This window comes from Podarcis filfolensis (genome assembly GCF_964270895.1).
Source record: "Podarcis filfolensis genome assembly, chromosome: 3".
In the NCBI taxonomy this organism is placed as follows: Eukaryota; Metazoa; Chordata; class Lepidosauria; order Squamata; family Lacertidae; genus Podarcis; species Podarcis filfolensis.
This window is the reverse complement of record NC_139606.1, coordinates 47,511,121-47,538,879: the sequence shown is the minus strand read 5'-3', so window position 1 is coordinate 47,538,879 and position 27,759 is coordinate 47,511,121. Positions and strand designations below refer to the sequence as shown.

General features: G+C 38.8%; 1 protein-coding gene across 4 annotated transcripts; it reads left to right on the top strand.

Moving 5' to 3' along the window:
- Window positions 1-27,759, top strand: FBXL4 (F-box and leucine rich repeat protein 4). Of its 4 annotated transcripts, none has more exons than XM_083608368.1 (8): window positions 1-131; window positions 4,165-4,765; window positions 6,300-6,654; window positions 9,391-9,635; window positions 14,387-14,600; window positions 19,244-19,315; window positions 20,796-21,108; window positions 25,173-27,759. In XM_083608368.1, the coding sequence occupies exons 2-8, from the start codon at window positions 4,275-4,277 to the stop codon at window positions 25,334-25,336; spliced, it is 1,854 nt and encodes a 617-aa protein (XP_083464494.1). In that variant the 5' UTR covers window positions 1-131; window positions 4,165-4,274; the 3' UTR covers window positions 25,337-27,759. The 4 variants fall into 4 exon arrangements, with proteins under 4 accessions (XP_083464494.1, XP_083464495.1, XP_083464497.1 ...); XM_083608369.1 differs by having other exon boundaries at window positions 35-147; XM_083608371.1 differs by having other exon boundaries at window positions 48-222.

Sequence of the window (27,759 nt, the reverse complement as noted above, 5' to 3'; positions counted from 1 at the left end):
CGGCGTCATGGCGCGTCGCGTGAGCTGCGCCCGCCAGCTTCAAAGATGGCGGCGGTAGCTTCGGCGCCGGTCGCGAATGCGTCCCGCTGCCCAGAGCTGGCTCGGGCAGCGGAGCGAAGATTATCTGAACAGTAAGCATGAAAATGGGTGGGCAGCCTTTTCCTTTCTGGCCGAGGGCGAGGTCGGAGCCAGCACCTGGCGGCCGGCCCCTGTTGCTCAGAGGTCTGCCCTGGTAGCTTGCATGGGGGTTTTGGAAGCCAGGGGCGAGGGTTTCGAGGCCACTAGTTGTCTTATCTCTGGCCGCATCAGAAGACTTGAGAAAAGGCCAACGGATGGCAGAGTCCCCTTCTCCCCTCCCTCCTTTCTTTTGCAAATAATGCAGTGTTTTCCCCTTGGCGGAATAAAGCCCTTTTGCGAAGGAGCTCTTTTTAATTCCACAGCGGGCAAGATCTTGGCGAAGGAATAAGTTATTTGTGATGGTTAACACGTGTCTCGAAACTACCTTGTGATTAGGTTTTTAATAAGGCCTACCCTTGAATCCTCACGATTTAAAAATTGCGTGTAGTTTTTCCCTATTGGAGGTCATTCCTGCGTTTACTTTAAATGATGTGGCAATGCTTTATTATTATTATTATTGAGCTGCAAGTGTGTGTGAGAGGGAGAGAGGTTAGGCTAGTAATAAAACAGGCTTCCGGGAAAGCAATAGAGTAGGAGTGGTTAGAAGCAGATCGGGATCTACACGCAGCGTTTAGGGGTGGTGATTTATAGTAGATCACCAAAGGTTACCTACTTGGCATTTGGCAACAGCAAGAAGATTTTCAATAGGCTGCTGTACTGAAGAAAACATAAGGTAGCCAGGAGTGGACTGTGTGTTAAAAGGACTGTTAGCTTTATTCAGTTCTGATACTGTAAATGAACCCCTAGTTTCCAGATGTGCTCAAAAGACACTCTGTTCTTTAATTCTAATGGTGTGCCATTTGCACTTTACTGGTTGAATTTCTAGTAAACAACAACAACCAACAAACCCAAACTACTGTAGATCCAAGAAGCCTGAAAACCTGCCCCACCCTGCAATAGCGTGAGTGAGATGGTTGTGCAAAGCCTTGAATTTGATGAGGTTTGGAATGAATGCAGGGAGTGAGAGGATACCAATGAAGAGAAGTGGAAAAGGCAGTGACAAAGTGGTGGGAGGCAGTTACCATATTTTTCGCTCTATAAGACGCACCAGACCACAAACCCGCACCTAGTTTTTGGAGGAGGAAAACAAGAAAAAAAATATTCTGAATCTCAGAAGCCAGAACAGCAAGAGGGATCACTGCGCAGTGAAATCAGCAATCCCTCTTGCTGTTCTGGCTTCTGGGATAGCTGCACAGCCTGCATTCACTCCATAAGACACACATACATTTCCCCTTACTTTTTAGGAGGGAAAAAGTGAGTCTTATAGAGCAAAAAATATGGTATTTTGTACGGTGTGGAGAACAAGGACATGGTGAAAGGTCTATGAAGAAGAGGTTGAAGTTGTGCAAATGACACATGTTAGGGACAATTCTACAGAACCTGAACGTACAGGAATGTTTTGAATTGTTAAAATTGAGAACAAACTAATGTCTCGGGGCGGGGGGAAGAGATATAGTGAGGATTTAGTATCCTTTAATTTAGATTGATTGGGGAATTTATAAGGGGAAACAGGGGAAGTTCAGGCTCTTCTTATTTGATCCTCGCAACAACCCCTTCAAGTTGGTCTGGCTGAGAGACAGTGACTGTCCCAAAGTCAATCACTGAGTTTTATAACTGAATTGGGGTTTTGAACTCGAGTATCACAGGTTCCAGTCTGACACCTTAACCACTATACCGTACCTTATTACAAGTAATCAAATAACATCCACTGGGTTGAATCTGAACTCTTGGGCGGTGCATGTTTCGGAGGGGAAAACAAGGTGTAAATGAGAAACATTTGTGGCAGTCATTTTGGAGGCTTTGACATTTCCTAGTAGAAGTGGCCCTCCAGCAGAGTGGGTTGCTGGCAAGTGTACTGTTTTGCATGATGCACGTTATGTAAAATAAATAAAGCATCTAATTTGAAGCAGAAGATGATGGAGTAGACTGTTGGCACTGGTGAAATCTCTGCTCAGCTTCTGAATGGAGTGCAAGCATCCCTGTTTCTGGATATCAGAGGTGGGAGAGTGCTCTTGCACTCATGTCTGGATTGTGACGTTTGCACCGGGGTTTTGCTTGGCTACTGTGAAAACAGAAAATACCCTGAACTACATAGGTTTTGGGTGCAGTAGGCTCATCTTATGTTCTTGAGCATGAACAGATAAATCTGTAGAACAGTGGAGTTTTACTCGTAATTCTGGAGCTGTCAAAACAAAAAAAGTTCTCTCTGAGAAGATAGATTAAATATCTTTTAAAAATTTATAGCGTTGAAATGAATTAAGCTATTGCTACCTTCTTGGCTTTGTTTTCCAGCAAAATAAATAGTTTGCCTTTGAAATGCAGGCAACATTTAGGCTTGTGTTGTGCATGTTCGAGTAAATGTCTGTTACACAAATACTGCATCTATTTTAAGAGCTATTTCATCATCCGTGTTGCAGATTCAACAGGTTATAGACACTTCTCTTTGCCGCTGAAGATAAACAGCTAAGAGCAGAGACAAGAAGATTAATTTGGGGGTCATCTTGGCTCATAAGTCTGTACAGAAGTGTATTTGTCAAGGTTAATACAATTCTGGGATTACTAAGGCACTTTGAACACATAACTTTCTGTTCTTTTTATTAAAATGTAGCTTCATTCCCTCCTTATGTTAATGTAGTAATTATGTATTTGAAACTAATATTATGTATAAATTATCTTTTTTAAGTGCGTCAATTATATTAATATTGCTTTAAGTTAATATTTCTGGGCAGTGGCAAAGCAATTTTTATTCATTTATCTTTTATACTTTTATTTTGGGGTACAAAATTTTAATTAAATAGATTTATTGTATATTGAATTTATAAAATGTTTTTTAATTTTTTATAGGTTTTGCTTTACTAAGTGTGACTCTATTGGGTGTTTGAAACGTGTGACAACTTGATATATTTGTTCAGTATGGCCTCCATTCTGTGCATCTCATATTTATATACTTTGCCTGCTTTCAGATGCAAATTCTTCTTCCCCTCCTCCTTCTGCTTCTGCTCCATTTAATAACCCACACTTCACCCTAAGGTCCCAAGGTGGACTACAATATGAAAACACAATATTGAAAACAACTTTTAAAAACTGACAATTACAAAATTAAGGTGAATCCTAAAAATATATACCTCGTGTGTCAAAACATGGTGTGTGACATTGGGGATGCACTGCAAGATCTGGTTAGCACAGAAGATGCTTTCAAAATTAAAGTTACCCATGAAAGGAACTCTTGCAGAACATGTTAACTAATGCCATCAGTAGGGTGTATTTGGTCAGCTGCATTCTTACCTCAAAAGATGCTGATTTCTAATATAAGACTTTTACGTTAGCAAAGAGATTCATGCGGAACAATAGACTTGCTTGCTTTAATTCAATAATGTGTAGAGAATAGTTATTTCTAGAGTCAGACATAAATAAAAAGAGGACGGGGTTTCTGTACCTTTTAATAGTTACATAGAAGGGGGATTTCAGCAGATGTAGCTTGCCGTGAAGCCTGTTAGCATTTACTGCAACAATTATAGCATCTCTGTAATTTGGGGGATTTTATTCATGCTTTTGGCAGATTTGATCAATGTAGCTACTGTTATTTGGACCACAGTGATCTGCTACTCCATATGGTGAATGAGGTGTGAGATTGCAGGGCAGCATAGCTATATAACCAGTCCATGTTCGGTGATGCTGCCTTTTCATGCAAAATGATGTTATTTTGAGTACAGCGTCCAAGGTTATGATTCTGAAATTAATTGGATGCCTTTTCACTATTACTACTGCAAAAAATGAAGTGAAAACTAAGATTTGTCTGCAAGCTTTGTTTTTAAGGCAATATGAGACATTTTGTTAGACAATAATATTTTTATTAAACTTTTACTAACTTGTTTTTCTCAAATGTTGCAGTGGCAACTTAAGGCTGGCCAACTAAAACTAGTAAAAGCAATTTTGTTTCTTGAATAGTTTTCGTATTAACTGTGCTTTGTTTTTGTTTTGGTTTAGGTGCCTGTTGGTTTTTCCAAACGTCCCACAAAGAAGCAATGCATGTCTCTTGAGGATCCCTGACCTTTAGCAACTTGATAATAGCTATCTGGATATCACCAGCATTTCCCATGTTAACAGTTCTGAGCATGTTTTACTACATTTGCCTTCGACGCCGAGCCAGGACAGCTACAAGGGGCGAACCTATGAACAATCGGAGAGCTATTGAATCAAACAGAGCCTTACCTATCAATGTCGAAGTGGTCCAATATGCCAAAGAAGTGTTGGATTTCAGTTCCCATTATGGTAGTGAAAACAGCATGTCATACACCATGTGGAATTTGGCTGGAACTCCTAATGTGTACCCTAGCTCTGGTGACTTCACGCAGACTGCTGTATTTCGAACTTACGGAACATGGTGGGAAGTCTGTCCTAGCGCACGGTCACCTTTCACAAGGACACCACACAATTTCCATAGTCACGACTATGTAGAGCTTGCTTTTGATGAACCAGTTTATCCCACAGCAATACATGTCCTGGAAACCTATCACCCTGGTGCTGTCGTTAGGATTTTGGCATGTTCCGCAAGTCCTTATTCCCAAACGCTGCCTGCTGAAGTAAGGTAATTCATCTTATTAATTTACTTTTCATTTCCTTGATATGAGATGTGATATATATATATATATATATATATATATATATATATATATATGCATGCAAATTTATTAATGAAAGAGTAGAGGGAACACAACACAAAGAGAGTGGGGGAAGAAAACAAAACAGTCAGCTCATATTCACAATACAATAAACATCAATACATCAATCTTAATTTACACATACAGTTCAACATATGCCCTCCAAATGTCCGAATAGGTATCCAGACAAAGTTGATGTTTAGTCACAATGCTTTGAAGGGTTGTTTTTTTTTAAGCAATATGTGTGTAGACATGTTTCATACCGGGTTCGATGATGCTGAGACCCACCAACAAGGTGTGGGGTTGGAGGCACAGAGGACACAAACCCTTGCTTGGCCGGTCTTCAACAGGTCCTGAAGATTATAAGAAGAGCTCTGTAGGAAGATCCACCTACTCCCTTTTCTTTATTTCCCCAGTGACTAACCAGTTGCCTCCATAAAGCCCACCATCAGGACTTTAAGGCAATAAACTTTTCCAGCAAATGATATTCAGTGTGCCATACCATATCTGAACATGGAGCTTCCATATAGCCATTATCCCAAATAGCTTTTGGGGCCAGGGTAGAATTAGGCAATGGCACCCTGTAATCTTCTGTCTTTATAGGATGGTGTTGTGCTGTAAAAACTTCTCTGCTGCTATAGGTGACAAGGAGCTGAACAGTAGCTCTTAAGAATGACAATATTGCATCACGTTATTATTCATCATTATTTATTAAATTTGAACACCATCCTTCATCCATAGATCTCAAGGCAGAAGAACTTTGGATTTCAACATAATCTTCTCAACGTAATGGCGGGCATTTGTGTGTTACCATAGTGGACTACCAATGGCTTCTTCATTATAAAGCCAGTCCTTGGACAAAATAGCTCTTGAAATGGCTTCAGAATTCCATCTTTTTGAGCTATTTCGACAACAACATCAAAATATCTTTAAAGTTTTATTTCCAAAATATTGGATTGCATAAACTGGGCATGTACTAGTTGGCATCCCAAGGAGACCATTTTTTCCGCATCAAGGCTCAGAAAAATCTTCTGCCATAAAATGTGTGCTGTCTGTACAGCCACTGTCTGGAAAAACACTCACATAGCCACATATGTTGGTTATCACTTCATCTGCAATTACCTGCAATTTTTTAAATAGCCCCTTTAATTGTTCACTTATTGAAATGCATGTTCACTGTGCATTCTCAGTTTTCCCTCCTAAACCTGTGTAAATTGTGCTGTATTAAGAAGAAATCAACATCGGAGTCAGTGAATAATGTTAGTATATTATCTAACCTTTTTATTTTGTGAGATATTTATTAAGTTTTATGAGATAGAAGAGTTAAGTGTTTTATATCAGCCCCCTTTTAGTGTTCTTCATGCTGTATTTTTTATCAACTTGAACTTAATTTCATTACCAATACTAAAAAAATTTTTTTTGTCTAATAATGGTGTTACATGTATACTTTTATTTTTGTAGATGGGAAATCCTTTGGTCAGAGCCACCCACCAAGGTAAATTCACCTCAGGCACGTCGGTTTGCACCTAGTATCAAACGGATAAACTTTCCTACAAACCTAATTCGTTTAGAAGTGAATAGTTCTCTTCTGGATTACTACACCGAGTTGGATGCAGTAGTACTACATGGTTTGAGAGAGAGGCCTGTGCTTTCTCTTAATACTTCATTGATTGATATGAATGATCTGGATGATGATGATGAAGAAGAAGATGGAGAGCAAGACAGCTGCAGCATGGACATCCTTAATAAGCAGTTTAGTGCGGCTGCCTTCAAGGAATGGACAACTAATGGATACTTTGATAAATTGCCTTATGAGGTAAAGGAGTGGGAATTCTTACTTTAAAGCAGAATTGCCATAACCAATTAGGATACAAGGGTTCAAGATAGCTTCATATCCATGATTAGGAATGGCTTCACTCATAGTCCTTTTAAATCTGCCCATAATTTTTAAAAACAAAATTCCCATTTTCTTGATATGTTTTAAATAAACCATGAGTTCTTCTCAAAGTGGTATTAAACAAATCCAAATAATATTTCGTAAAAATACCAAAATCCAACAAAAAGCTAGCTGAAATTCTGTTGTTAATGGAACTCCACCCCCCCCCCCAATGAAAATAGCTTTCTTCTTTTGTTCTGTTACGGAAAATAACCTTTGCAAGCATAGTTTATCATTGCTGGTTATACTATGCAAAATAATTTTTGAAATTATTCAAATACAATGTTTGTTGTATACAATGTTTGTTGTATAGTATTGATTATGGAGGAAACTGATTGATACTAATTGATTCATACTATACCAAATCAAGGGGATATATATTTTCCCCTCTTGTAAAAAGAAAAGGGGTCACTCTAAATCAGGGGTCACCAAGGTTTACCTTGCCTGGGCCGGTTCACTCCAGCAGAGATCCCTCCATGGGCCGGATTGCGTGCAGTCACGATTTTCGGCACCTGCACATGTGCAGATGTGATTTCTGGTTTAGCGCAGCGCACGGGGGCTCGCCGAGTGAGTGACTCAGTTCGGGGGCAGCTCGTGGGCCAGTTAAACGACCTCCTTGAGCCGCTTGTGGCCCACAGGCCTTAGGTTGCTGACCTCTGCTCTAAATCCCTGCCGTTTGTTAAGGCTATAACACCAGTCTCAATTTGGGAACTATTACTCCTCTTTAATTTCTTCCTTTTTTAGTACAAGTCTTAGAAATATTTCAAAATTCCCTCCACAGTTCTTTTCTTTTATGTAAACTGACTTTTAAAAGAAAAGCCGTCAGAAACGGACAGCAGCTGCCATTTTTCTTCACTAATGCATAATAACCACAGTGGTTTGAAAGAGACTCTGCATGTTATAGGATTAGTTTTTAAAGCGGATATTCAACAGCATTCTGGGAGTCGTTCTGAAAACATCATGTCTCCTCACTTATTCATTATAGTATCAAATTGTGCTTTATGCTAGGGCGCGCGCGCACACACTCTCTCACACACAGCAAATTTCTGACAAGACACCAGACTCTAAAGTAGTAATGATTAATGGCTATTAGCCTGTAGGCTTGGAAGCTGTTATCTTTGTTTAATCAAAAGCAAAAAAAGTACTTCAGTTACATCTTAATGTCATAATCTTACTGACATTTCATTATACCCTTTTCATTTCAGGTATCATGAAGTGTAATTTTAGTCTAAAGTGGGATTAACTTTTCTGGTGTTGATACTGACATGTTAAAAGATTTTTTTATCTCTAATGCAGAGTTAGTGATGTGTAGATTATCAGATACATTAAAAATGAAATTAGTTAAAGGGGACATTATTGAGTTTTTCATATCCTTATTAACCATGTTATAGTAGAGAAATATGAGAAGCATAATTTTGTTCTCTTTAAAAGAACACTATTTTCCTTTTAAACCTTCCTTTACAATTTTCACTGCAATGGCAAGGAATGTCGTCAATTTAACAGTCTGAAAATTCACTTTGTACTTCTTTTACTAGCTGATGTGTGGGCTCACAAATAACAGCATACAAAGCATTTCAGCCTCATCCTATTTTTGTAACAAACAAAAAATACTAACAGTGCAATTTACATGAACCACAATAACACATAGTATGGAAGAAAACTTGCCTCTTGCACAGGACTGACTTGATTCCTACTCTATCACCAGCGCAGCTATTGGTACTGTGGTGTCATTGTAAAATAAGTCAGTCTGCAATTCTGAAAATCCTGTATTTCTGTTTTGCTTACAATAAAACGAAAACCATCATGTATCTCTGACAGTATTTGGAGTATACAGTTCAGTGTGGATTTTGGTTCTTTTATATTAATGTCAAACTTGATTTTTCTGTTCATATGAACTTGAGTTGTTATACTTGACTCTGGTTTTGGCTATGTGACAAGATATAAGTCATGTGGCTAAATTCTGAATAACTAGTAGAATATTTCTAATATTTATATCCCAGGTATCTTAATTTATAGGGTCTCAAGAGATCTAACTTTTATTTTATTTATTTTATATCCCACCCTTCATCCAAAGATCTCAGGGCATTTGCATTTTTGGTGGACACAATCAAGCCCCATTAAGTTCAATGGAAGGGAGTTAATAATGTGCTTCACTCTCTGATAGAAATTAATGGAACTTAAAAAGAACATAATCATGCCAAATAATGAAATAGCTGATTTTGTATGTTTGTGTTGGGCAAGCTGTGTGTGTGTGTGTGTGTGTGAGAGAGAGAGAGAGAGAGAGAGAGAGAGAAGGACTCAACTGGTGTTGTTTTTTAATCTTGAAAGCAGAAATACCTTCTGTTATGCTAATGCATGGTTTTAAAAATCCTTAAAGAGAAAAGCAGGTGTTTTTTTAAAATGAAGTTTAATTATGTAAAGTATTTTAAAAAGCAAGGTAGAGAGGAACAAAAGAAGCACTAAATAGAAAAATGACTAGGAACAGAAAATGTTTTTCCCCTTAAGTGTATTCACTTTTTAAAAATCAGTGAACTAATGGGATATATTATCAAATGCAGTGGAAATTGTAATTTTAAGGACAGTGGTGTGATGTTCTTTTCTGTGTTTTCAATTCAGCTTATCCAGTTGATTTTGAGTCACCTTGCAGTCCCAGATCTGTGTAGACTATCGCAGACATGTAAGCTACTTTATCAGCACTGCTGTGATCCTCTACAGTACATTCACCTCAGTTTGCAACCTTATTGGGCAAGAATAAACGACACAGCTCTAGAATACCTACAGTCTCGCTGTATCCTTGTCCAGTGGCTGAATTTATCTTGGACTGGAAACAGAGGAACCATTTCTCTATCTGCTTTTAGCAGGTCAGTGCTCTGAATAATGATGTACTAAATATTGGAGAATCATCCCCATACCCCTGCTTCCCACCCCTTTCAGGTAGGACAGGAAATGTTCTCTTGTTTCTTTTTCACATGGCCCTAATCCAGCAACAGTAATTCAAACTCGGTTTCTACACATGGATTTGCAGCAGCAGAGGGGGAATGGAATTTGACACATAACTACATTTCTAACAACTGGCTTTTGTGTGTGTCAGAGGCAGTGTTGCTCTCTCCTTGGAGTGAAGGTTGAGGGTAAGTTCAGCCTAATTCTCTGCGGTCTCTGCCATTTTATCCCATGCCATTTCCCTTCCACCTGTCAAACAGTTGGCCACTAAAGCCGTATTTGACAGTGGTAGAGATGTAAGTGGACCCGTAACTAAGGCAGCGAGGCCTGTGACTTGCCACTGCTGTGTTTATGGATCCCTATATCATGGCAATAATTACCTATCTGAGAGAAATGAGGAATGCTTATTGGGTCAGAGAAGGTAGGCTTCACTGAAGAATTGAGAACATAATGCCATTTCTAAAAGGTTAGCAGTAACAGAGAAGCTAGCAAGAAGAGTTCCAGAATGTTGCAGTTCCACATATTAGTGCCAGGGTTTCGGTGGGTTTTGATCTTGCTCAGCCTTTCGATTTTGTGATAGGCAGTCTAGCCAGGACAGCAGAACTTGAGGTCCCAACCTTTAACCCAGTGAAGCGAAATACTGACTTTCGTATTAGTTTTGATTCATATACTTTATTACTCGCTTTATTTACAGATATTCAACATCATATATACAACATCCTCATGGTCAGTTCAATAATAGTAGTAACCTCGCGCCCGTGGAGCTTCTCTACTAGATTGGGAAGTCAGGTTAAGGAATTATGATGACCCGAGATGCTTATAGGCAGAGCAGAAAAATATTATTTGATGCTTAGTGGGGAACGGAAATTCTGGAACTCATGAAAGACTGGGCTATAATCGTTTGTATGGTACTGATTTAAAAGTGTGGTTTGCTATTTTTAACCTAATTTTTTAATATTAGCAAATTTTATGTCAGACATGATATTTTTAAAAAAAGTAATTGTCCATATAGAAGTTATTGGGCTGGATGTAGACCTACCTTTTGCAAATGAAAGACACGTGAAAGGACTCAGTGGGAGAAGGGAGCAGAAGCAATTCCCTCTCCCTTTCCCCTGCAGTTCCCCACATCACCTCCCATATGGTTTCTGAAGGTCCCTCAGCCTGCTGGTCCAGGTTTTCAAGGGCTATATAATAATAATAATATTATAATAATTTATTATTTATACCCCGCCCATCTGGCTGGGCTTCCCCAGCCACTCGAAAAAAATATTAAAATACTGTAATACATCAAACATTAAAAGCTTCCCTAAACAGGGCTGCCTTCAGATGTCTTCTAAAAGTCTGGTAGTTGTAGTTTTCTTTGACATCTGGTGGGAGGGCGCTCCACAGGGAGGGCGCCACTACCGAGAAGGCCCTCTGCCTGGTTTCTCGCAGTGAGGGAACTGCCAGAAGGCCCTTGGTGCTGGACCTCAGTGTCCGGGTAGAATGATGGGGGTGGAGACGCTCCTTCAGATATACTGGACTGAGGCCGTTTAAGGCTTTAAAGGTCAGCACCAACACTTTGAATTGTGCTCGGAAACGTACTGGGAGCCAATGTAGGTCTTTCAAGACCGGTGTTATATGGTCTCGGCGGCCGCTCCCAATCACCAGTCTGGCTGCCGCGTTCTGGATTAGTTGTAGTTTCCGGGTCACCTTCAAAGGTAGCCCCACGTAGAGCGCATTGCAGTAGTCCAAGCAGGAGATAACCAGAGCATGCACCACTCTGGCGAGACAGTCCGCAGGCAGATAGGGTCTTTGCCTGCATACCAGATGGAGCTGGTAAACGGCTGCCCTGGACACGGATTTGACCTGTGCCTCCATGGACAGCTGTGAGTCCAAAATGACTCCCAGGCTGCGCACCTGGTTCTTCAGGGTCCTATATGGGCAGAGCTCTTCTTGTGGTTAGCCTAGATCCAGCCCATTGCTTGAACACTGTTAGGCTGCAATCCTCAGCCCATCCTATTACAATATATTGATGCTTGTGGACCCATGAGTAAGTTGTCTAGGATTTTAGTTTTTAGGTAGAAAAAAACCAAGAGGTAGCCTTGCCTAGTACATATCTCTATCCTTTGGCGGCCAAACTTTAGATTATGTTTATAGTCCTTTAAAGTTATAGGTAGCTAGCTATTTGTTTATATTTCTGAAAATGTTGAGTATTGATAGAATATGTATTAACTCCAAGGAAATAGAACAAATTAGAATAGTGATCTAAGAAATCTGACAAGCAAAGGATATATTACCATGAGAGGACAGAATGCTTCAGGCATGTGAACATCCTGAGGCAAAGCTGAAGGTAATTTAACTTATTGATAATGTCCATCTCCTTAGGGCTATATAAGAATGTCATCATGTTTTACTTTTGAGAATTACTAAGTTTGCTAAACTTCTGTGCTTGAGCTAAAAAGGGAGTTTGGGAAATACTGATTGGGACAATAAATCAAATTTAGTAATATATATTTGAATAATTTTATATTGCTCTGTCAGTGAAAGAATGGCATGTGAATCGAGAAAATGGTGCGCATAATCATATTACATACGGATAATTCTGATTTGGCATCAGAAGAGCAGTAGAGTTTTTAACACTGCTTGCTAATGTCAATTGTAGCAGGATAAAGTTTGTGCTGCTGCAAAATATTTGAGTGTTTTGGGAGCAAGAAATTATATTTTAAAGAAATTATACTTTAAAAGTTGAGATTTCAATCCCTTTATTACATGTAAGATTGTAAATTGTGAAGACAATGAAACAAAACTATTTACATTTATTCTGCATGGGGTTTTTTTGGGGGAAGTGAAAATTAAAGGAATGCTTATGTAAGAATTTGTCTAGGATGTTCACATTACTTGAATAAAGTTGGCTTGGTGTCTTATGGTCTTAAATTTCACAGTACAATAATGTTACAAAAATTAGCCTCTACAGTATGCTTCTTATGTATGTAAAATGTGTATGAAATAATGTGATGCCAAAATTCTAGGGCTTGATGTGTTTCAAAATTTCAATTGCATGGTATAATTGATACTAATAATATTTAATGAAACAAAATCTATGGTAGCACTTCTAGAGGATTCTTCTTCTGATCAATGGAAAACTGCATTAGAATAAGTTCAGTAATAAATACAGATCCTAAGAAAGTTTGCTTTTACTCTATTGGACTTTGTGAATGTGATCTGGTCTGCAAATAAGCTTAGATGTGCCTTGTTCCTGTACTCACTTATCCCGACACTGTCCCTTCCTTACTGTCTTCTTGGTGTGTCACATTTAATCTAGAGACAGTAGTTTCTGCTATCATCCTTCTCTTGTTTCCCGGGTTGTGTACACACCATATTTTAAGGCACATTTTCCTCCAAAACACCCTGGGAACTGTAGCTTACCTCTCACAGAACTACAATTCCCAAAACACATTTTAAAAAACTACAGTTCCTAGGATTCTTGAGGGGGATGCTTTAAATGTATGGTGTGCATGCCGTTCGGGTCTCCCTGACACTACTGTCCCTCGCAGCGGCAAGCATATCAGTGCATTTAGGCTTAGGGCACATGCTATGCTGTGAGGATATATGGGAAACCTTTGGAACACAAATAACTGCTTCACAAGTTACAAAATGCTTTCAGAAGAGACATTTTGGTGTAGAAATTAACTTAAATCCCAAGCATGAACCCAGTGACCTGTAATGTGTGATGATTATATGTCTGTGTGGTTATTTGCATATACAGTCGTCAAACCTCGGCTGTTGAACGTAATCCGTTCAGGAAGACCGTTCGACTTCCAAAACGTTCGACAACCGAGACGCGGCTTCTGATTGGTTGCAAGAGTTTCTTGTACTCACGCGGAAGCCACGTTGGACGTTCGGGTTCCAAAAGACGTTCGAAAACCGGAGCATTTACTTCCGGGTTTTCAGCATTCAGGAGCCGAAACATTTGAAAACGGAGCCATTCGAGAACCAAGGCTTGACTGTACGTACATCAGAAGCTACAATTGAATTCCCACAGTATGCACACATTGCAGCATTTCTGAGCACCAATTTTGTAATTTACAAAATGGGCTCTAGCTTTCTGGTTTAGGTGTGTCATGATGCTTCCATGGCAGAATTTTCCTTCTTGTAGCTGTGAGGAAACTTCTCTTGGCTGGTTAAAGTGCTTTCTCTTGGTCCCTGGTGTTGATTATGCTCCCCCCTCAGTTCTGTGTTTAAGCTGTTGCTTTACAGTGGTACCTTGGGTTAAGTACTTAATTCGTTCCGGAGGTCCGTACTTAACCTGAAACTGTTCTTAACCTGAAGCACCACTTTAGCTAATGGGGCCTCCCGCTGTCACTGCGCCGCTGGAGCACGATTTCTGTTCTCATCCTGAAGCAAAGTTCTTAACCCAAGGTACTATTTCTGGGTTAGCGGAGTCTGTAACCTGAAGCGTATGCAACCTGAAGCGTATGTAACCTGAAGCGTATGTAACCTGAGGTACCACTGTACTAATAAGGCTTCTTATTAGGCAGGCATAGCATTGTTCTCGAGCTTCTAGGACATGGCAAGAGAAATAACTGGGTTTTATCCAGGTGGTTCCCCCCCCCCCCCAATTTAAACTACTGTAAGCAAAGACGCTTCTTTTCTTTTTGAATTAACCCACATGACAATGTGCTTTTTACAGATTCTTGAAGGTTTGTGGTTCAGAACTAGTGCGCCTGGAGTTGTCTTGTGGTCATTTCCTCAATGAGGCTTGCTTGGAGGTCATTGCTGAGACGTGTCTGAATCTTCAAGAATTAAATCTCTCCTCCTGTGATAAGCTACCACCTCAGGCTTTCAATCACATTGCCAAGTTGTGCAACCTTACACGTCTAATTCTCTACCGAACGAAAGTAGAGGTAAAGTTTCTCTTCTTCTTTTATCAGTGATGATAAAACTTAAGCCTCAGAAACAGAATAGAGTGTAACCTCTGTGAAGTACTCCTGTTTGAAAAATTCAGGAAAAATATATATCTTAGGGCAGTATCCAGCAATCCAGTATCACACATAGGATTTCCCCTCCTCCCTCCCAGATCTGTCCCAAGGATCCCTCAGTGCTCCAGAGCAGATTTTGAGGGAACACAAAGCGTAATTTGTTCTATCAACAGTGTCAGTTCTGTTGGTTGACAGCCATCACTGGATTTCGTACTTAAGACTGTAGCTAATAAATACAGCTTGCATCTGCTAGTATAGATATATTCCTAGTTTACTGCATTTCTCTGCTCCCTAATCCCTCAGGATTTTTAATGTGTCTGGTGGGAATTCAATACCATCCATTCTATCATGTGTAACTTAACTTGCTCTCTCCTGGAATGCTGATTGCTACTATGATGTCCTGAAAGTCATCTAAGCGAAAGTCGGGGGGGGGGGGATTCCATAAGTTTCCTCCATCCTGAGTCAGTGACTGCCAAAGCATCAGTCACTTTTTGTTCAAAGTTTCAACTTCAGCAATAGCACATCTTTCTGTTACTAACCAAAGGTTAGTAAATTTAAGGTTAGTAAAATAATTTTTTCCTGATCTGTTTTGGGAGTTACTTACACACAAATTTAATGACAGCTTGCGTTCTGCAAGCATAAATACCTTCCTTGCTGCCAATGGAAAATACACCTGTTGTAGTCTATGGGTTATTAAAGTATGTGCAGACAGAAGATTCACACGTACACATGTTTCATTTTCAGGCTCAAATTATTGGCTGCAATTGCAGCCAGTTTTATTACAAACCTACGTCACCCCATGTATATTCAATGCACATGGCTAGTTATCTCTGTGTTGGGCCAATAGTGGAACGATTTTACCATTTGAAAATGCCTTTTAGAAGAGACCTAGCCTTCTGCTTAAACAATCCAGCAGTAGTTTCCCTTCATGAAATGCAACCAACTGTGTACAAAACCAAGATGTAATAAATTTTCTAATTATAAATAATTACAACTTAAATATTCTTACTTTTTGAAAGCACTTATTACAAGTTATAATTCTGCTTCAGTCATCTAAGTAATCTTTAAGTTATACTAAATTAAGACTGCAGTTATAGTCAAAAGAGTTTTGTGCTGGTGGTCTTAGTATTTGCTGACTCTTTAATCCTTTATTCATTGAATATGCATTCACAGCATACTTCCAGAATTTGTTGGCATTGATGCATTTGAGGTGCACAATGGACAATAAAAGTACTTTGTTCATAGTAACTTGACAATACACATCATTATTTTGGCTTGTATATGTATGTTATCTTGATTTGATTCTTATCTTGATTTTCTGTTTCCACTTCTGTGTTGGAGCCAACATGATATCTTGATGAAGCTATCAAATCTATGATTCTAGTGCTTTTACATTCAAAAGCATCAGGATGTCATGTTTTTAAAAATAAAGTATCAATTCATATGTTGTGTAACTAACTACCCGACCATTTCAAACTTTTTTATGCTGTTGTTGCATTTGAATGTACATAATAGGAATTATAATTTAGAACTTGTTGCAAACCTATCTTTGTATAATTATATATTTTGTACAACATGGTAACATCTTAGAACTGGCATTGAACAGTGTTTAATGGGGAATAGATTTGCAATCTATTTGCAATCTAGTATCTTAAGGAATCTGGAATCTGGGTACATACTCATCTTCTCCCTGCCACCTTTAAAGTCCTTCTTGCTGCACCCAAAAATGGTGGTACAGTGGTACCTCAGGTTAAGTACTTAATTCGTTCCGGAGGTCCGTACTTAACCTGAAACTGTTCTTAATCTGAAGCACCACTTTAGCTAATGGGGCCTCCTGCTGCCCCGCCGCCAGAGCACGATTTCTGTTCTCATCCTGAAGCAAAGTTCTTAACCTGAAGCACTATTTCTGGGTTAGCGGAGTCTGTAACCTGAAGCGTATGTAACCCGAGGTACCGCTGTATATCCCCTGTAGTATAAAAGTTGCCTGAAGCAACAAAATACTTCTTTTAGTTTTCCGAACATACATGTAATTCCCCACCCCAAAGCACACTACATTTTGTCCTAATTTGCACCAAAAAACTCACATCTAAATATGTCTTAAAGTGGCCCTGTTTAAATAGAATCATACAACTTGTTTATTTTCATTTCAATTGCATGTCCAGGCATTGTGCTTCCCAGTCCCCAACCCGCAGACAAATAAAGGACCACATAGACTGGTTTGGATCGAAACAGGCCACAACTGTATTTAACGCAGATGAAAGAGGTTTGGCACGTAGGTCACTCCAGGCAGGGGCTTCCTAAGAATTATATCAAATAGGGTGACGCCTGCGGGGACCGCCATCTGGGGGGAATTCCCTTGGCCCTGGCCACACCAGGGCACGTGGACATGGCCACTCTCCCTGGATCACTTTAACAGGATATGTTTGGAGGGGCAGGCAGAGACTATGACCTCCCCTCCATCCACGACAAAGGATTGCCCCAATGCCCAACACAGTTGTGACAGTTGCTATGAGGTAGGCAAAACAAAGAATGGAAATATATTTGAAGCCTAACCAAGGCAGAGCGTACAATATTAAAATAAATACTGTAAAACACATGCAAGCAATAAGCAAACATCCTGAAGTGCAAAAAGCTATATTTATGATAATCCCAATATATCTCCACTAGATTGGGGGGCGGGGCAGGAGGGTGGCGTGTTTTCAAACAATACGCACAATATAAGTAAAAATGTGAAAGTCACAACATATCACTCCATTTGAAAATTCAAATAAAATAATTACAGGAGCCAGGTTTGAGGAGGAACATGGGATTTTTTTTATGTTGGCTAAGGGGGCGTGTGTTACAAAAGCTTAATAAATACTTCAGTAGAATAAGGCATGTCCAGCTATATTTGATTAGTCTGGCTTTCATTTTCTTTCACCATTAAATAAATGGAGTTGTGCAGCATTGTGAAAGCTGCACTTTGCCCTTTCCATTCTTTTCTCCATCTCCCCTTATGTTGTAGAAATATTCCTTTGAAGACTAAACCTATTGAATCATCATGTCTGTATATTAAAGAAAGCCTGATTAGAACTCATTTGTGCCTTTAATAATTGATAATAATCAATTGTCCATAAAGACTACAGTACTAATTTGGAAACCGTTATAAGGATATGCAATGAAATTCAACTAAGGGGAAACGAGGAAGTCGTTTTACAAAGTAAATAACTGTTATTTTCAATAAGGGTATGATTTATGTTTGTTATGTTTTGTTTGTTTTGTGTTTTTCTTTGTCGTTGATATTGTAAAAACTAATAAAATTTTTGCAAAAAAAGAGACTACAGTACTAAAGAGGTTATCAAACATATGTTTGAATACTGAAAATCAGTATTTGCTTACAGAAATATTAAAAGTTATTTAGCAGTTTACTAACATTAAACGTATCAACCACTGTGGCGGTTACATTTTAATAGTAACTAACTTTTGCACAATATTGCCAATTGTTACATTAATCTGACATTGCAGGCAGATCATTAGTGATTAGATAAGACTTACTCACTATTCATCAATGCTTAACTGTGATATGTTTTTATGCATTTTTTTCCCTTCAGTAAAAATCCTGAAAAAGTCTTTTTCAAGCCTCAAAGAAATACACCAAACTTATTATGTTACATTAAAATATAACATTTTTAATGTTTTTACTCTAGTAGAAGTAAATCATTCAGAATTTTTATTTAATTATGTTGGTCCCCAGTTTATTTGCCTGTCAAGCCTATTTCTAAACTAAATATCACACTTCAGACTAAGATAGGAAATACAGAAAACTACGTCTCAGGACAACTTGGACTACTAATTTAGAATATGTGTTTGTGATTATTTTGTGTGAGATGTGTATTATATGCCTAAAGTGGTAATGCTGACTGCACCCTCAAAAAAAATATATAGCCATTTCGCAAGGTGCATCTGATATTCTGGTGGAGTCCCTCTTGCTGTGTTTTAATGATGCGGCACCTCACCATAAGCATGTTTAAAATAGCAGCAACATGACTGTAAAGTGCACGTTGTATTTGTTTCCATCTGTATGTTGCTAGTGACAGGAGCTCAATGATTGTCAGTACCCTTGTCAGCAAGAGCATCCTGTGACATTAAAGTCACCAGCTCGGTCCTGATGCTGTGTGACTCTATTGGCAGTTCCATCAGGCTGCAGCCGATCAGTGAATGTCAGAGATGGGATGTCACCAGCCCTCTGTGTTTTTGGTGTGGCCTTGCTTGTTGTTTGAATTTGCCAGACTTCTAAGAGCTTTCCTAAGGGAAAGGAACTGATAGGTCATGGGAATAAAGGTGTCTTCAGGGCATGCAAAAACACATCCAGAGTGACTTATTATATAAAGGCTTGTAATGATTACCTTGACTCTAAGCCAATCAATGGTTAGAGCATCTGGGGACTCATTAAATGGCATTTGTGGTGTCTGTTACCTAGGTTTTGAGCTGAATTTCAGGGAAAGTGGTGACAGCCTTTAATGTCTAATTGACCCTTTCTCTTTGTGTTTGCTTTCTATATTTGCTTCTGATGTGTTCCCCAATGGCAGCAAACAGCACTGCTCAGCATTCTGAACTTCTGTTCAGATCTTCAGCACCTCAGCCTGGGTAGCTGTGTAATGGTAAGTTTTAAAAGTCCAGGCTCAGTGTATGTTATCAGAATTTAGACTTCCCAGCTCACTTGCAGAAAAATCTAACTGCCTGTTTTCATCCTTTCATCTAATACCTATACACTTCTTATAAAAAGATAAAATAAATGTTTGCTTGAATTTACATCTGTCCATCTGCCAAGCTTCTATTTCATCACTTGGGCTACTTTGTAGGAATTGCAGAAATCCTCCTGTGTATAGTCATAGGTGGGTAGAATTAATTTATGTATTTAGTTCAAGTCATGGAAATCCCTGTTGTGGTGTTTCCCATACGATGATGTCGCTTGTCACGTGCATGTGTATATTCAAATATATAGCTTCCAGATTTTTAAACGTTCATTTCCTTCTACTTATGCACCTTTAGGATTATGAGCTAGACTGCATATGTTTTTGAGTTGTATATTCCCCCCTCCCAAGCTCAAATTATAATTATTCATCAGATTCCACTGCAGAAGCCGAAATCAGCCATGGAAAACCATTTTGTGTGTGGAGTGGAGTGGACATTATATAGTTTACATCCCAACCCTATTTCGCCCTCTGCTTTCCAGTGTCACACACAGCCAGATTGCAGCAGCCATGACTGCGTTTTGCAAGTACTCCCCACCCCCCCAAAAAAGTATAGGAAATAACTACACAGTGTTATCGGTGATTGGTCCATGATCTGCAGCTTCCCTGCTCCTATGTATCACAATTCTTCTGCAGAACAGACATTGTATTATTACTGCTATTCATTGATTTATATACCACTTCCATGCCAAAATGGCTTCTAAGCAGTTTGCAAGTATAAAATCAATTATAAAGTGTCTACACTTAATTCAAATACACAATAAAACAATTCTGTCAAAACATTAAAAATACAATATATATATATATATCCCATTAAAATATTATATATATAAAACAAACCCATTAAAAAGCATAGCACTTAAAGCAAAGCAGTTTAAAAATAGGAGCATGCTTAATTTTGTGGCAGAGTAATAAAACAGATAGTTTCATTTGAGTAATAATCCTCTATAGTTGAAGAATATTCATGGTGCCACTCATGACTGACTCATAGCCTAAGTGACATTATCAAGATGGTTGCCACCCATATACTCTGCCATGAAACAGGTTTTTAAACATTGTGTTCCCTGAGGATATGGAATTGCTTCAATACAGAATTTACCACATGGTGTATGCCAAATAGTCACAAAATGAAGGTGAGGGGGTCCTTGGGGGCCACCCATGACCTCTTGGCAAACTGGCCATCCCTATTTAGGAGACCTGAAGTGTGTGATGTTGCACAGAATAATGTTTGCAGGCTGCATATGGGTATTAAAGACAATTTGCTTATAAACACGCTTGAAATTTGTGGTACTTGTGTCCAACCTGCAACTAACAGGTTCATAATTTTAAATGCAAGATTGAGGGTATAAATACCAGTATCCTCCAAATGAGTGTTATTTCTTCACAGATTGAAGACTATGACACAATAGCTAGCATGATGGGAGCCAAGTGCAAAAAACTTCGTACACTGGATTTATGGCGATGTAAAAACATTACCGAAAATGGAATAGCAGAGCTAGCTTCCGGCTGTCCACTGTTGGAGGAGCTGGATCTTGGCTGGTGCCCAACCCTTCAGAGCAGCACCGGCTGCTTTGCGCACCTTGCGCGTAAACTCCCAAACTTGCAAAAGCTCTTTCTGACAGCCAACAGGTCTGTGTGTGACTCCGACATAGATGAACTTGCTGCAAATTGTACTAATCTCCGGCAGCTTGATATTTTGGGTGAGTAGCCATAAAAACACTTGGATCTTCTTTAAATCGATCGGTTGTATTAACAGCAGAAGATAAACTGTATGTGTTGTATAAAAGAAGATGTGATCTTGAAAGTAAATACTGGGTTCATGATTCACATATAAAAAGTTTCCGTGAGAATGCTCTCACGGTTTCAAAGCGTAATGGATTATGGGGTTAGACCAGTTTAATTCCAGATTCTTTGATTTACTGGATTGTGAAGCAGGCAGCAAATTTGTTTAATCGTTTATCCTTTGCTGCTAAAGGGACTAGTTTTCTGATGATTTCCTGAAAATGTTTTAACTGCAATTGCCGGTTTTCAAAAGCTCTTGGAATTTGAATAGCGTGTGACAGGATATATTTATAAAGTGTGAACCTTATGATCAAACAGTTTCTTGCAGAGCACATAATAGAGTGCTCTGTTGGGCTTCTTTCTTCAAAAAGAAACCAAATTTTTATTTTTTGAAAAAGAAATCAGCATAATTTTTCATTTCCTATTGCAATTGGTATAAGTGACTGTCTCCACACCCCACCCCAGCCCCAAAAGCTTAAAACTTAAACTACAGCTTAAAACCGTAGAAAGCTTTTGCTAGTCAAAATGAAAGCTTTTTCATGAAGGTTAAAAAGGAGTTGTTTTTATAGGTTACACATCATGTTAACTATCTTAGCCAAAAGTACAATAATAATGGAAAGCTTTGTGTTCTGATACACAGTCTTGAAATATCCATACTAAATAGTTCATATGAATGTTCCTGTGTTTGTGGCATGTAAAGAGGAAGCCAAAAGAAGCTAATTCATTGACACATAAAATCAAAGCACTAGTTCTGGGTATTCCAGGCCTAGAAAAAATGCTGCTCCAGTGTAATGTGGTAAAAAGGGCGTTGTTCATTTACACAAGTGTCATGCTGTGTGATTGCATAGACAGCAGGATTCTTCCATCTTTGCTGGTGTTACAGAAGCCCATCTATACAGATGGATTGATCTCAAACTTTCATACAGCAAAAGAAAACAATACACCAAACCCCTTGTATAAAGTTAAAATATGCACTTCCACCAATTTTTCCATGGCAGTGGTTAATAAAGCCTCCCCAGTTCTTTGTGTTTCCTCAGAAATAAGTCCCATTGTGTTCAAGTGTGTGTTTAGGATCGAAGCCTGAGGCATTTTTCTATTTAGTCATGCTGTTTAGTATTCCAATAGAATATGGATTTGAAATTTTGTTTCCAAAGAAAGGACTCTTTTGCACATTTCAGGAGATCAGTCAAGACCTTACTTTTTAGAATGGATATGGTTTGTTGGATTAGTGATGCTTTGGGTGTTTTCTAAGCTGTGTGGTAAATCTTAGGTAAATGTAAAGGGACCCCTGACCATTAGGTCCAGTCGTGACCGACTCTGGGGTTGCGGAGGCACTCATCTCACTTTACAGGCCGAGGAAGCCGGCGTACAGCTTCCGGGTCATGTGGCCAGCATGACTAAGCCGCTTCTGGCGAACCAGAGCAGCACACGGAAACGAGCAGGGACCAAGCAACGGGAGCTCACCCCATCGTGGGGATTTGAACCGCCAACCTTCTGATCAGCAAGCCCTAGGCTCTGTGGTTTAACCCACAGTGCCACCTGTGTCCCATGGTAAATCTTATGCTTTAACATATTGTTTTTATTCATCTTAAAATGTTTGTTGCAAGCTGCTTCTACTACTACTGAGGTGCTTGGGAGGCAGGCATGGAATATAAGTATTTTTTAAATTTTAAATTCCAAACTCTTCAAGGCTGAAGATGTCTTACAACAATAACTGAACCCATCAAAATGCAGATAGACTTGCCTTCACTACTTTTGACTGCTTCAATGCACTCCCATCTCCCACACCTGTATGTACTTCCTTCTTGAGCTCAGTCTCTGCCTAAATCTCTGCAATCTCTTCCATAGGGAGAACTTTAATCCCTTCTTTTGGAAAGTTAGTTTTGCCCCCTTTCCCATCTAGCTCTCTTGTTGGCACTAATAACAAAAAATTAAGAACAGAGAAAGATGTCACAGCAAAATGTTTAGTTTCTCTACTGTAGAAATTTTGATTCAGGAATCAGCGCAGTTACTGAATTTGAGAGGCACAACTAAAAGGACTTACGTATTTGCAAGTCTGCAACTTGGTCAAGCTGTTGGATGATGATGTTTTTCTTCGATCCACGAAGAAATGCCAGGTTTAGTGGACTGATTAAAGTATGAAAATGGGTAATATGTGAAAGTGGAATACATAGTTTTGTTCCTTGCCTGCAGGGCACCATATGCAGTGCCACTGTGTGATCACATAAACTGCAGCATATGTGTGGATTATGCTTAAATAAGGGCAAAGAACATGCTCCAGAAAAACAAACTCCCTTTTGATATTTTGACTGCAGCCAGGCAGCATAAAGTACAGCTTAGAAGAATGTGGTGGGTTTAAGCCATCTGTATGCACAATACATCAGTTGCTATCCAAACTCGTTGAATTAAAATCTGTAATTCTAGGTAAGTTCACACAAATTTAAAAGCTCTATTTTCAAATATGTAAAACCACCCGGGCATGAAAGGAGGAATAACAATGTGTTTCCCCCTTGTACAAGAATATTTCACTACCTCATACATGCTGTAAACCCCCCCCCCCCAAATAAAAACCTCCCACATCTTCCTAGAATGCCAAAAGCTCCAACTGTCCCCTTCATGGCTGTCAAAATCATCAGCTTTCCTTGACAGTTTCAAAATGCAGTTACTCAGTTTCTGTACAGAAATAAGCAGCACATTAAAAACATAGTCCCCTCTCCAGAAAGGCATCTTGCGCCTGAATTTCTATGAGCTTCCCTTCAAAAGGTCTCCGCAGAACTCCCCAGGCCACTCTTTAACCCTCCCACCACCATTTCAATGCAGTATTCCCTGTCTTGGGAGCTGTCGGATTCCAAGAACATTTTAGAGAACAATCTGAAGGTACTTGTTCGAACTTCTTTCCCCACCGGGTAGTAAACGACTCTAGTCCTACTCCTGTGTAAGCCTATTGGAAGTTAATGGGCATGATTAGGGTTTATTCATTTCTGTGGGTCTACTCTGAATAGGACTTAGCCAAATACAACCCACTGTTCAGATTTTTGAATAGATATACACATGGTAAATAAAGAAAAGGAATGAAATTCTGCTTGTTGGCAACAAGGTGGTCTTAAGCACACCTTAGCATGCCTGCATCAAATAATTTGTACAAGGAAAAAATTGACTGTTTTTATCTGTGATTATTTAAAACTAATTGTGGGTAGGTAGCCCAATGACAGCAACTATCAAAAATTCAGAACGAGCCCTGTGAAATGTTATATTAATACCTTTTGATGGTTAATGCCATGAAGCTTGGAGGAAAGCATATGATGTCTGATTTCTTCTGACCTGTTTTCTAAGTGATGTCCCTCTCTAAATATTCACAAGAACACAGCGGGTGCATCTGGAGAGTTGTGGATGGAACACAGATTGACAAGGCATGCTTTTGTTTTAATTAAACCACATTTCTGCACATTGCAAAGATTGTGCAGAGCGTGTTTTGATTTCTGTAGTTAGTGCTTTGGGCTAGTCTCAACTGGGCCATTTTACTGATAGAAGACTTAGCGAGTACGGTACATAGAACTGGTTTTCCAGTATGTGTCAGAGAGGATAATAGGAAAGGAGGCAGTTAGTGTGAAACTAATGACTATTATGTGACTTTATGCTAATTCCCCACCACCACACATTTTATTCTACCTTTCTCAAAGAAGATGAGTAGCCCTTTTATCATTACAGCAACCTTATAAAGACCATCCAGTGAGCTTCAGGGGTGACCAAAGTCTTCTGGGTTCACTATGCCACACTGCCCTTGAAGCCTGTGTTTGGATGTCAGAGAGGCTTCAGTTTATACTATTGATTTGGATAAGGGAAAGCCCCCTTAAAATGAAATCTTTTTACTGACAATAAACACTGTACTTCCTCACCTTCCCAATAGCACATTGTACTCTGTTTATTTATGTAACTTTCAACTGGTTTCTTTTCCCTTTTGTCCCCTCCCTTTCTTTTCTAGGCACAAGAATGGTGAGCCCTGCTTCTTTAAGAAAATTGCTGGAGTCTTGCAAAGATCTTTCCTTACTTGACGTGTCCTTCTGTTCACAAATTGATAATAGAGTTGTCCTAGAACTGAATGCCAATTTTCCTAATGTGCTCATCAAGAAGAGTTTCACTCAGTGACTCACTTCATATGCTGCTATATGGAATTGATTTGACAATTCCGTTTCCTGTGAATTTGTGCTGACTTTTTTCAAAGAAAAATATTCTGTGAATAATGGGGAAAAGTTAACTCTTCTTGACATGAAGGTTAAACGTCAAATCAAAGATTTAAAATGTGATAAGCCATTATTCCGTGTACAGTTTCCAGTTACTGTACTTCACAAGTGGACCTCCATATTTGAACTAGAAAGAATCATGTGAATAGAAGGTGGCATACGTTTAAATGCATATTATGGAGCATTCAAGATTGCTTGGATTTTAACAGTGAAATAAGCTTGTAGCAAAAACTAAGCAAGAAATAAAAGAGAGACCTCAATTTTTAAGTTTTAGCATTAGTCTTTTAAGTTGTCTCTCATTGCTTCTACCTTCATTCTTGCTACAAGAAAGTTCTATGGTCCCCAGGGACTGTAGGATTGCACCCTAATAAACTAAACTTTTAGTTACACATAAAAATTTGTGACCTTCTTAGTTAATCAAAGAGCTGACAGACACTAAAGATCCTGCATTACATGATACAAGTTCTATGGGTGTCTCTTGCTTTTAGGAATCCTAGCAACTTAAGCCTCGGGCTGTTGCCAGCCTTCCTCATTGATGGTTTCTCTCTCTCTCCACTTACACTACTAGGCTGAGCCTAAGGATGGGGGAACCAGGGATGGTGCAGAAGAAAAGACTTTGAAAGACAAAGTAGATACAAAGCAAGCCAGGAGAAGTTGACCCATCACTAATTGTCAATCCTATATTTACATATCTGATTTTCAGATGTACAATTAAACTATTTCTGTAGCTATATAAGAATCCCTTTCAAGTAGACAAAGACTTCCAAGTTTAAAAACACAAGTATTAATCTAATAGATTATGATTGAAACAATGATAATAAAATATTACAATTTAAGAGGAGACAAAGGAGAAACCCCGTGCACCGATTCAACCTTGTTTTTTTTTCAGTTTCTGCATGTTTTATGCATCCAGCAAGCGCGTCTCATTTGGATTTATTGCAAAGTGGGGGGACATTTCATGTTATAGAGTTCCATGTGATTTGAAGCAAAGGTTCCTTCCTTGGTAGGATTATTCTGTTGGAGTAAGCCAACTTTTGGAAGCAAATGAATATGAATATGATTTATTAGTGTAGCTGAAGCCATTACAAAAAACAAAATTTGTAAAACATATTACGCAGTAAAAACAATGATTTAAACCAGAACTGAAATCAGTAAGTGTGAGATGGTATAAAATAGTTCTATCTCTTTTATTTTAATGAGTCTTTAGCATGTGTAAATTTCTCTGGATTGCTTGCTTATTCTGCTGATGTTGCTTCTTATAGAAAATAAGACAACAGACAGGATTTCTATTCCAAGAAGTCTGCTGCAGCAGTGAGTAGTACTCAAAAACCCACTGAAATTTAAACTGAAAAAGGAGGGACTCTTGGAGAAGGACATGATTTCAACCAGAAATAAATATCAGCTGTCAGTTCAGTCATAAATTAAGGCTCATATTTTTACTCAACTATTTTTACTAAAAATGGGCAGGTGGAACCACTTGGTTCATTTCTACCACTTTTCCTGAAACTTTTCTACAAGCCTGCAGAAAATGCTAAGTAGGGTGTGTTGGTCTGCACTCCTACACAGAGATCACCATTTCTTTTAGGGAATTGAAGATAGCAGGATTGCTTAGCTGATGAAATCCTTGGTTGTGTCTCTTCCCCCAACCCCGTTGTGAGGTCAAGTATGTGAGTACACAATCATGTGTACCTGCCTATAGAGGAATGTTACTGATATCCAAGAGGTATATAAAGATAACTACAGCATTCTTTGTGATCATGGTAGCTGGAGAATTTGTTGCCACAATCATGGAAATCGCCACTGGCTGCTTTACATGCTATGCAGCTCACATTAAAGTTCCTTCATGTGTTGGTTTACCAACATATATAGTCACACGTGGATACAATAAATACGCCATGCATGTGTGAACCAGGCTTTAAAACATTGTACTTTGCTGAAAGATAGCTATCCTAAAGTTGTTCTGTAAAGATATTTTTTATTTTGCATTTTTAAAAATGTAACTTTATAAATTATATCCAGTGTAATTAAGAATTATATATGTACATACCTGTGACAGAAGAGTGCTTCTTTGGACTCTGTATATTTGCAGATGTTAACCTTCTAAAATAAGCCTTGTTTTATGTAGTTCAGGATATGCATGTTTATGTTTTCTTTGCAGTTAGATAAACACAGTTTTGTTTAAATATTGTTATCACTATAGTGTTTAAAACGTGTGCCTTCTGTTTTTACAATCAGTAATATGTCTGAAGACAACGGATTATTTTCTTCATGAAAATTAGGCTAGGAACGCAAGACTTGTCCAAGAAAAAATTAAACTCTTTATTCAGA